Here is a 12,128-nt window from a genome sequence, read left to right on the forward strand (position 1 = left end):
CACAAAGGGATGAACAACATTGACCTTTGAATTGATCTCAATTCCACCATCCAGTCAACGAAACCCTTTAGATAAATAAGTGGGTCTATACTATTGATATATTAAGCTTTAAAGCCATATTCACTTGAAAAACATTAAAGCCTGAATGACTGGCAAGTAAGTAGCTGACTTGACTGAATGCATATAGGCTTACAAGTGCCGAGGGTATAGCAAAGAGGTTAGAAGTGCTGATCAGAGCAAGCTGAAAGGTGCATCTTTGTTTTTACCTAAAGCTAGCCCCCTTGGGTGCAGTGAGATCTAGAACTTGCTGGCATACTGGGAAACTTGTAGGTGACAGCTAATGCTGCCTGTTTGTGGCATGAAATGTTTATATAAACCTACAGCTTCACAGTTTACCAAAATAGAGCATTTCTACTCTCTTGGCAAATTTCAGTGTTGTCTGCAAAATAGGACCACCTTCCCCCGCCCCCTCCCAACTCTCTACTCAAAGATCCAGATCTCTGGTCTGCTGTAGACTTAGTGGAGAGTGGAGAGCTTGATTATAGCAGCTTATACAAGGCAAGCATGCAGCCAAAATGCTACATCTGTAACCACTATTTACCTAGTTTAACATAGGGTCTCTTTACTCTGTCCTCTTGATCCTGCTGCCTCAGCCTCCAAGAGCTGGCATTCAGTGCCACTATGCCTGACTGGAAAGCCCAATTCCTGTGAAGCTGTAATTTTGTGATCAGCTGCTTGCTATTAGCTACTAATATAGCTTTCAAACCATAAACATTCTTTAACTCAGCCACAACACCTGCTATACACTCCTTTTAAGAACTGCAGCTCCTCTGCCCAAGAATGTCTACTGAGGACAAGTCTAATGTTTTCTTGGAGATGGGAACCATATCTATCATAAGTCACATACATGAGTGATGAAGTATTGCACACCTTTCTAAATGGGACCCCTAATACCAGCTTAAACTTTCAGATTTACCATACAGAACTTTACATTTTTATCTACATTTCAAAACAGTGATATGCATGTAAGAGTATACAAAAACACTGATCTTCTTAACAGGATTAATAGGCACATCATGAAAAGTCTAATATTGTGAAAAGTTTATTTGCATTAATTAACTCCTTTTTTTTTCCCACCATCATAAGAGATACACTTGTTCTTTGTGATCAGAGAAAAAACATTTTGGAATGGACAATCTGATTCTACTACTCATTAAAGGTAAATTGAAGTCTTAAAACAATCCAGTGCAACCATTTTCAGTAGTACAATCCAGTGCAAAAATTTTCAGTAGTCCTATCTCCAGTGTTACCCAGCAAAATATTCACATATGTTTAAGAAATTCTAAATCCCAAGCTGCAAATTTATCATTTCTTCCTACATGTTCAAGCCAATGAGCCTAAAGCAACAGTGGTCACTGCCTTTCAGAACCTTGGACGTCATGATTGACAACAGAACTAAATAGCTAAGTCACTGGATCAGCCACTGCCTCCATTTCATCATGCTAGCTTTGGGCTTCTCAGTTCTTAAATAGATCACTTACTGGAGGGATGAGGGCCTTGATTTTTTAACTCAATTATTCTTAGAAAAAGTAAAATGTCAATATATGCTAGGTGGTATCACTATGTGAGATGCAACTGTAAAGAGATAAATATCTTATGGCTGACACTTTGGATTTTTAAATAAGTCATCTTTCAATAAAAGTCTTGGTCAAAGTTTAAACTACTAGTCACACTGTAACAACCTGACAAGTGTATCTTGACACATCTCATCAGGACACAAACATTTAGCTAAGTCTTTAATACAACATGATACTATTGTGATTTGAACATTATTCTCCCTAATTTTCTTTCTTGGATCTTTAAACTATCTTTTAATAAATATGAAAAAATTTAGGTGCGAAAGTGAGAAATGCATGATTTTAACACTTTGGAGACAAATCAATAATTATTTTCCTGTGACTTAAAAAAAAAGAACTTTCAATCTTGTGTGTTTCTGGACTTTTAGCCTATAACAAATATATTGTTACATATAAAATGTTTTTACCTTATTTTGAAAGCGTTACATACATAATTGTCCAAAATACATATTTTTTTTTAAAATTGACACCAATGCATCCATATTCCATTAAAAATAATCTGACTTACGTGCACTTACTAGGAAGCAAGTTTAAAAATTTGGAATTTGTTTAAAGTGCTGAGAGGGCTAGCTGTAAGCATGTTACCGTACCTATCAACAGAACAAGGACCTTTAAACTCAAGTTTAGGAAAAAAAAAAAAATAGAAGTTCTATGAAAAGAAGATCAGTAACAAACAGTTTCCACTGAAAAAGGATTCAGGTGAAACAAAGAGCACCACGATGAGCTGCATGGAGGTGCTGGGGGGCACCGCATTCCCTGCAGGGAGCACTCCCTTGGAATGCATTGCAGCTATAAATGCAACTGTTATCAAGGTGCTGGAGGGGTGGGGGGCGCACCACATTCCCTGCAGGGAGCGTTCCCTCGGAATGTATTGCAACAGGCTGTAAATGAGACTGTTTGATGGTTACCATTGCTCTGTTCACCTCACAAAACTACATTCAAACTACAGAACTATACATAATGATGAAAACAAAGTTTAAAGGAACATTTATACATGCCACCCTGAATAGAGGTGACGCATTTCAAAGGGTTTCATATCTCTTAAGACACAGAATTTACGTTAATGGTCCAGGAGTGTTTTAGATATAGCTATAGATATATTTATTTGATATATATTTCAACAAGAAGTGTAAAAATCTTTAAAAACAAATCACAGCACTCACAGCTGCTTTACATAGGAAGGTCTCAGGGTCACTGGGTGTCAAACTATTACAGACAAGAAGTGACTTTAAAAAGATGAATGAATGGCACATCAGGAAGCTGTGGATGTTTTATTAGAGGTCAGTTTTTCATCACATCACTGATGTGTTGACACTCTGCTTAGAAAAGCTCTGCCTTTTCCACCTGGAGCCTCATGCTCTTCCAGATCAGTTAAAGATCAGGAAAACGACTTGGGTCTTCCTTGTAGTCTTCAGGGATAGCAAAGATGGATCCATCAAATTCATCACATCGGAACTCCTGAAAAGTCACAGTGGCTGTGATTGTGGGAAACACGGGTATATCTGGAGAACAATGAGATGTAACAAACAGTGAGATGTAGTCAGATGTCCATCTTTGATAGCCCACTCGAGTCAGCCACCTTCCATCACACAAGTATTTCCACAACAACCCAATATGCACCTGCCCAAGCCTGTGCAGTGGGCTCCAAGGGTCTGGGCCTGGGCCTGTGCAGCTGCTCCCCAGGCTGCTCTGAACAGGTGCAACCCCCACGATTTTTTAAATCTTGACACCTTTGCTTCAAGAAACACCTCATCACTTGATAAAATCAAATTGCTTCAGCATAGCAGGCGTATAAAAGTTTCTGGCTCAAAGTGAATCTGGAGATGGGAAGTACATTCACCAGTCTGCTCTGATCATTTGATTCTTAATTCCTGGAAACAGTACAGCCCACACAGAAGCTGGTCTGATTCCTAAACCACTTTACTCAGGAGCCTCAGATTTCATCTGTGAAGAGCCTCCATAGTGGTCTATGGAAGCCAAGCCAAGAGCCTACCCACAGGGAGAAAGAGTAAAGTTGCTGTTGTAAACCTAGTTTGTTTGCAGAAATAGTCTCATGCTAGAAAACAAGGGAAAGGATGCTCCCAGCTTCCACTGATGCCTACTGTTGGAGAGACACAGTCTCCCAGCAGTTAGCAAACTCGGTGCTATCAACCAAACAGTTTTTGTAAGGCTTGTAAGAATTTCTTAACCCAAATCTGTAAATTTCCTTTACTGTGTTCATTCCTTTAAAAAGAAATTCTTTATGCTCACTTCTTTAAGAAGCTTTACAGATCACATTTAAGACTGACCTTTAACTTCTTTGTAAACTAAGGTAAGGGAATGTTCACTTCCTAGGTTTTGGGTTTTTTTTGGTTTGGGGGGTTATTTGGGGGGGGGGGGTGATTGCAAGCCAACCTCCACCACCAGACAGGGCTTCTTCTTTGTGTAGCCTTGCCTGTCCTGGAACTTACCCTATGGACCAGGCTGGCCTTGAACTCAGTGATGCATCTGCCTCTGCCAGGCAAAGTGCTGGGATCAATCTCACCATGTGGTTAAAAAACAAACTCTTTTCTGCACTAAAGTGTTTGTGCCTTTGTCAGACCAAAAGTTAAAAGACCTTCTTGGTCCCTCTGCTCATGTGCATACACGCACGTGTGTGTGGTACTGGAGACATGGAGTTAGGATCAACCCACAGGGAATAATTGCTAATACATTATGATTCTTTGTCAAAATAGTTCAGCTGTTATGATCCAAGTCTGCCCTCTCAGGATCTCTGCAAGTACATCAACCCAAGAATCATGACCTAGTCCTAGCCCTGAGAAAGAACACCAGAAAGATGAATCCAGAAACTGTAACGCCACTTTTCAGCATATAGAAAGCTGTTGAAACTCAAGGTTCCAGATGAGAAGTCAGCAAAGTTATCACCCTGGTGACAGTGCTGATCTGACTCTAGCTCCACAGTGCGTTCTTGCTGAAGACATTCTATATCAGCTGTTAGGAGAACCCTAGTAAAGTATGCAGAATTAAACTTCATGACTTCCCCTGTGAATACTGAATGATCTGTTTCTGGAATTTGGATGGAACTAGTATGCCAACTCTCCCTCTACACAGCTTCCTTAAACTTCCACTGGTGCTGTGCAGTCTACACAATTCAAGTCTTGATCCTTTTGCTTCATTATCTCTGTGTCTACATTTTAGTAGCTTGAAATGTTCACATACACTCTCCTACAGGAATTGCTCCTGTGTCCTTTATATATTTCATTTAAATCACATAGCAATCAAACTTGCATCTGGTACTGTTATTTCTCAGGCATTTCATACATATAACAAAACAGAAGCACCAAAATACTTAAAAAAAAAAAAAAACTTACTAAAAGTGAAGTCACTTGTATATTTGTTGCCCTTTAAAATATACACCATGTTAAATTCCATCTGACTTGTCTTACCTAATTTTACAGGAAAGCCTGGAGGAAGCTTCATTTGAACAAATTCTCTAAGCTTGTTAAAGTGCTTGAAGGGTGCTATTACTTCTAGAACATTCAACAATCTGAAAAATAAAAGAAGAGAATGTTTCCATGGTTCATGTCTGCAATGATTTCTTGAACTACATGGCTCAAACCTCACAGACTCAACTTCCCAAGCACTGAGGAGGAGAGGTTCCAGCTGTGCACTACAGGGTGCTGCTCTCAGCTCCCTGAAAATACTTTCTTACTAAAGCCCACAGGCTACTCAGTCATTCTGGGAGGCAGGGCTGAAGTGAACTTCTATTTTCATGACTAAGCTTCATTGTTTTCATGATGAAAAATTAATCTTAGTACTTATGATGCTGGCTCATATAAATTTCAGGTCATACAGAATCCTCTGTAGATTCCAGGATCCTTCTGTGTCCTAATATTGCAGTCACATGACAACCCCTTTGGTCCTCTGGTTGGCTTATTCTATATTGTTATTCTCTCAACAAGGCATAGTTTCCAGTGCCTTGCTATAAGCAGCATGCCATCAGATTGCTGCTTTCCTTTACTGAGTAACCAACAGCTGGACGCACATAGTCATACTATTTTTCCTTTACCTTTTTATTTCTGGGGCCAAGAGTTGGCCCCAGGATCCCATGATACTAGTCCAGCACCTACCACTGAGCTTAATCCAAGCACTTTTTTTCATTTTTACTTAAAAAAAACTTGAGACATATAGTCCCACTAACTTTTCCAGGCTTGTCTTGCACTCTGTAACCCAGGCAGGCCTTAAAGTTCTGATCCTCCAGCCTCAAGCCTCCCAAACAGATGATTGTGGGCCTGTGCATAATTTATCCTTCCCTTATCCTTTCCTATGTGTCAAAAACTATGCGTGGGTAACTTTTATGCTTTCTTTGCCCAAATACCTTAGATTTGTTTCTTAGTAACTAAGGGACAGGCTACAAATAGAGGCCATGAATAAAATTCATCCAATATGAGCGGTTGCCCTAGGTTCAATCTGCAGTACTAAAATAAAATAAAACAAATTCCAAAGAAACAAAACCCAGACGTTTATCTGGACAAGGTGGAGTAGCTCACATCTGTAATCACATGATCTAAAAACTCCTGGGCTATAATGAAGTCCAATTAAAGCAAAGACACCCTTCACTTTAACAGAGTAATTTTTGATGGTGACAACTGTGTACCCATTTTGGAATCAAATGTTATCTCACAGACTCTGTCCTTTCCTTTCTGTTAGACATCAAATACAAGCCACACTTGGAGGCCAGTAACTGGGTCTTACATCAGGCCAGTTCTACTCTCAGTCATGTCTCTAACCTATTATCTGCTGTCCAAACTGAATTTCAGCCACATCTACTCTCATCAACTGTGTCAGATATATTTGTTTCTTGATATTGCTGTTCACTGTTATGGTTAGTATTCCTTTCCATCTGTTTTTTCATTTCATTCTGCCTTCAACTCAGGAGGATGTAATCACACTGATTATGTCCTTGATGTGCTTTTCCATAGCAGTTACAGGACATCTCTACTGCTGTAGAATGGATTCTTGTCTATCTTCTGTATCCAGGATTCCTTAATTTCCCTTTTCCTATGACAATGGTCACAATCATCGCATGTACAAATTTAGCTACTGCTCGTGTCTTAAGATCACTGGAGTTAACTCCAAATACTCTGTAAAATCAGCTGTATTCCTTTATTAGGAATCAGAGTCCAGAACCAGATGTCTGCCTGTGCTTTCTAAGCCCTTTCTCACACTGCCTCAAGACTCTCCCCATGTGTGACCTCTAGCTTACGTAGAGGGTCTACACAACAGCCTATCTACCCTTCTAAAGCTTGACGGTGACATAGTCAGAGATTCTGAACAAACTCTGTTGAAAATTATAGACCTTGTTGCCTTCTCTAGGGGAAAAAAAGTCACCATGTTGGGCCAGGTTAAAGGGGGGAATAAATTAGGGAAAAATTATAACTGGATCCTTCAAGTCCTCCCTAACTACATTTTCATAAGGAGCTGAGATTACATCCCATCAAAAGTGAGCTCTAGTACCCACCTCCCATACGCCCATTTCTCCAAACTCAATGTTTCTAAAGGAGTGTCTGGTATAGACGGGCCTGGAGGAGTATATTTAAGTTTTCAATAGGAACAGCCTCAAAACAGAATGTTTATCAGGAAAAAAAGGGGGGGGCAGGAGGTCAGGGAGAAACAAACATGATTACACCCTGGCTCAAAACACCAAAACTCATATGGCAAAATGCAGAGTATTTCTGGGCTTTGCATTCAGTAGTCAACAAGACAGTCTAACTAATGTCCTAAAAGACAGTATCTTTTTATTCCACAAATTCCTATGCTTTGAGGTTTGTTTGGGTTTTTTGGAATCATGTGTTGCTTTAATAATTTTCTTTAGACTATCCAAAATTTATCTATAGAAAATGATACTTCTGTAAACCAGAAAAGTTATGGGTGTATGCACACTCTCTCTCAAGCCTGTCTTGAGGCTGTCTACTTTTTTTATATTTCAACACCTTAGATGCAAGTACTGTCAGATACCTGTCAGAGTCTCTTAGGACCTATCATAATCAACAGCATACTTACGACTCAATTCCCAGGGGAAATTCCTGGCTCATGGCTACAGTGGCTTTAAATGTTTTCTTGCTCTCTTTGCACACCAGTTCTCTGCCCAGGTGTGGCGCCCTACAACAGAAAGCACACTGTTAAGGAGGCCTTATTAAGAACTCATCAATGCTCATTAATACTTCTACTTATCTACAGAAATAATATTATTATGCTAAAAACAAGATGTCTATAAGAAATGGGACAAAAGAAACAGTTTGAAAGTTCAGAAAATAACACGAATAGTCAAGGAATTTCATACTGAATATAACTTAAACACCATTTTAGGAACAAAATAAAAATCATTTAATTCAATCTCTTTCACTGTCTACTACAGTTTCAACATTCAACAATAAAAGGCACTGTGATTAAAAATTCTGTACATATGCACTGTTAAAATTATAACAAATTTAAAATATTTCTCTTTTGATTATGTGACTATGATGAAGCAAAAACAGAATAAGCTGAGCAGACAAAGTTGAGTTGAAGGACGCAGAAATTATTTCAAAACCATTTTTCTTGCAGAATTAACATAGAGGGGACCTGCCTTATTCCACTGTGTTGTGTCTGGGATTTCCTGCCTGATTTCAAAGTTCTGTTGAATTATCTGGCACATGCCACAAGTAACTATATGATAGTTTCCTCTGACCTGCTGGAAAATCTAATGAAGGCTAGTCAAATAGTCACTCACAAAAAGACAAGGTCAAACACCCCAACACTAGAACAGAACATGCAAACGGACAAACATAGCATGCCTTTCAATAAGAAATCAATTAAATAAAATCAAGGCCGCTTCTTCTTTAGCACAGTGGGGTAGATACAAGGGGAGGTATTTTATTCTCCACCAAAGAGAAACACTGGTGAGCCAAGATAAACATATTCATTCAGAATAACCTTTATTCATTCACCTCTTGTCAACTCAATATATGCATAAGGAATAGTAATGGTGTGCCTAACTCCTCTTCAAGAGTTAGTGACACAGCAGTAAGTAAAGGTTTATGGAATTCAATGAAATGAATGACAGGACCCAGCTTGAGAAGGCAGAGAGGAAACAAACTGGAATGGCCTAACAGGAAATGCAATGATGCTTAAAGCATCAACATAGGTATGAACACCAAGTCTGACAGACAAGTCCTGCAGGCTTCTTGCGTATTGCCTGGTGTGTGTGATTGGCAAAAAAGATGTAAAAAGAAGGCTCTAAACTCACAGTGCACACATAACTTGGTAGGTTTCTTTGTCATGCTTACTTTATATTTCTTAAAGGTAGAACAATAGTTTCAGATAAAAATACACCAATAATATGTAATTCTCTCAGAACTCTTGTACCAAAAACACTGTTTTAACAATTTTTTTCTTCCTAAAAATTCAAAGAAAACATAAACCAAAAAAATAAAAATAAAACAAAGCAAAACAAAACACCTACTTTCCATTTTCGGCGGATATGTATTCTTCCCACGTAATAGTGTTCTGAGGAGGAGGGGTAAGGGACTGTCTTCTAACCGGCTGCCAATAAGAGAAAGAGACAAGGAGAGTGTAGAATACAAGTGAAGAATATCACATTTTAAAATTAAAGTTAAAACACACTGAGGCAGGAAAGATAGGGAAGCTTAGCAACCCAGGACACCCCTTCACTTGAGTTACATGCACCATTCTCTAAGCATGCACTTAGCAACCTGGGACCGACACTAGTATCACAGAGCGTTGGCTCATCTTTAACAATCTTTTCCTAACACCCACATTTCCACTCAAACATGTCCTAGAACATATCCAGCTTGGTAATGCACAGTAAAACAGACTGACATCTTGAGTAAAAATTTTTTTTTATAAAAAACCCTATTTGCCATCTAATACCAATGCTTGATTAGGCTTGCAAATGAGTAACATCAGATGCATTATGGTAAAGGACCAATGAAAAGAGCTTATGTCAATCAAGCCTGTCAAAGAAAACAGATAACCATCATAATCCTCCTCTAGCAACCACTTCCTCCTCTTCCTAGACGTCATAAAAGGAAGCCCCAAACACTATCTGTGGCTCTTGGGCCTGTTCCTTTGCAGTCTCCTATTGCTCTCTAAATAAAACTCCTTGAACTTTGCTACTTGGGTACTCTCTCTATTCAGTAAGATGTCAAAAGCTTGAACACATTGGGTCCAGACAAAACTGCCTCACAAGACAGTAAACTGGGGTTGGGGTGTTTAGTGATAAGACAGCATTCCTGTACACCGCACAAAACAGGAAGTCATTTTAAGCCTTGGTTCATTTAACCTCTTCAAGTTACATTTAATGAGGTTAATCCCACGGTAGTCCCCTAGCAGTTTAAGCATTGAGACTACCTCTTCACTGTTTCAATTATCTAAAATCCTCCAGATATTATGTTAGATACAGAAGCACAGACAAATGCAAGGTTACTAGCTTCAAAAAACTTAAAGCAATAGAAGAAAATTATGTCAATGAGCAGTGCAGCAGGAAAAAAATTTAAGAGTCATGGTTACTGGAAATGGCATAGATGCCTGCAATCCCAGTGTGGGAAATGGAAGCAAGAGGATCAAGGTCAGCCAGCCTGACCTACTCAAGACTGCCCCTGCAACCCCCGCTCCCCCTGTCTCCTGAAAAAAAAAAAAAAAAAAAATTACCTGGGTCTATTAATACTGCCCAGGTGAGGGCACAGGGCTGAAACTTACTGCAGGTTTCTAACAACCACAAACTCTCCTTGGATCAAAGGAGCTTCCAAGCTGGGTGGTAGTGTCGCACGCCTTTGATTCCAGCAACTGGGAAGCAGAGGCATGTGGATTTTTAACTTCAAGGACAACCTGGTCTACAGAGTGAGTTCCAGGACAGCCAGGGCTATACAGAGAAACCCTGTCTCGAACAAACCAAAAAAATAAATAAATAAAACAAAGAAGAGAAGAGCTTCCAGCAACACAAGTGCACAGCAGTGTATCTGGCTCAAAAAAATATTACAGTCCAAATGAAGCCACTGCAAGCACCTCTACAGACTTACGGAGGCTTCCATCTTTCTTTGTTTTTTAAAACAGCATCTCTCAAAGTAGACCAGGCTGGCCTTGAACTTGCAAAGATCTGCCTGCTTCTGCCTCAAAAGCAGAGTCTCTAATCCTGAGTGGACTATATTTTTAAAGTAGGGAGAATCACAGATGAAGAATATGAGTTAATATACTCATTTCAACTACAGTAAGAAAAGGAGAGATCAGTAACACAGTTAACCTGTTGGCTGTTTCTAAGGTCAGTCAGAATTCAATGCCTGTTAAATATGAGCTTAGATTACTGTAGGATGAGCCAGCAATAGGAACTAAACTAGGGAGAGGTAGTGCAAACTAAAAACTGCTAGGAAGAAATAAGGTGAATGACAGCCAACAGTAACATCACACCCTGCTCAAAGAAAGGAAGGGTTTTGTTCTGGATTGTTTTAAAGACAGTCTCAGGAAGCCCAAGCAGAACTCAAATTCACTATCTATCCAATATAACCTTAAACTCCTGATCCTACTGCCTCCACCTCTCAAGAGCTGGGATTACATGCATGTGCCACCTGGCCAACCTTGTTCGCCATCTTTCTCTTACTAGTATGTCCCTAGTTAGTCAAAGGGAGATACCCAGTAAGAACTGTGATTGGTAAAATGTGGCTTGTTTCAACAGGCTGTTGGGGCTGGTGAGATGGCTCAGTGGGTAAGAGCACCCGACTGCTCTTCCAAAGGTCCAGAGTTCAAATCCCAGCAACCACATGGTGGCTCACAACCATCCGTAACGAGATCTGACTCCCTCTTCTGGAGTGTCTGAAGATAGCTACAGTGTACTTACATATAATACATAAATCTTAAAAAAAAAAAAAAAAAGAAAACAGGCTGTTAACAAGTGCCTGGAAAGGCCACAATCCTTGTTCCAAAGCAGAAGTGGTTGTGCAGAAGAGAAACTGGCTTTGAATATTAAGCAATACAGAAGATCCATCCTTCATGACAGCCTATAGCAAATAGGAGCTGCCACTACGGAGCTGGATAACAGAAGAACTGATAGCTAGGGTTTGCTAAATGCTGCCTTATACACAAGACCCAAGTTCTAGACCCAGCAACATATAATACACAGACAGACAGACATACACACACACGCCAAATTTTATGTAGCAATGGATGTATCTATAAATTCAAGACATAATCATCAATCCCCTAATATCAATCCCCTATATTAGAAACTGACAAACTAAAACAAATAGTCACCAAGAATCACAAGGTTCATAACTGGGTTTGCTGTTCACAGCCACAAGGCTGAGACAGGATGATCAGAAGTCTGGGGACTGTTTAGAAGAATCATAAGAAAAAGAAAAAACTGTCTTTTTCCTGTCCTAGCATGATCTGTGATGAACAGTCTCCAAACAGACATTCCCAGCACCAGAAACTAAGCTAAAAGTTGTCCCACCAAGCCAG

General features: G+C 39.5%; 1 protein-coding gene across 1 annotated transcript in view; it reads right to left on the reverse strand.

Annotated features, from left to right (window-relative positions):
• Nucleotides 1–1,079: 1,079 nt before the first annotated feature.
• The window catches only part of Ankrd13c (ankyrin repeat domain 13C), a 56,715-nt gene continuing 45,666 nt past the window's right edge, over nt 1,080–12,128 (reverse strand). The window contains exons 10-13 of the mRNA XM_021158979.3: nt 9,121–9,200; nt 7,680–7,778; nt 5,063–5,163; nt 1,080–3,139 (exon numbers count right to left, since the gene is read on the reverse strand). Of these exons, the coding sequence (XP_021014638.1) occupies nt 3,009–3,139; nt 5,063–5,163; nt 7,680–7,778; nt 9,121–9,200 (411 nt within the window). The 3' untranslated portion in view covers nt 1,080–3,008. The remainder of the gene's footprint in view (nt 3,140–5,062; nt 5,164–7,679; nt 7,779–9,120; nt 9,201–12,128) is intronic.

Source organism: Mus caroli, unplaced genomic scaffold (assembly GCF_978045245.1).
Source record: "Mus caroli unplaced genomic scaffold, Mus_caroli_1 scaffold_3, whole genome shotgun sequence".
NCBI classification, from domain to species: Eukaryota; Metazoa; Chordata; class Mammalia; order Rodentia; family Muridae; genus Mus; species Mus caroli.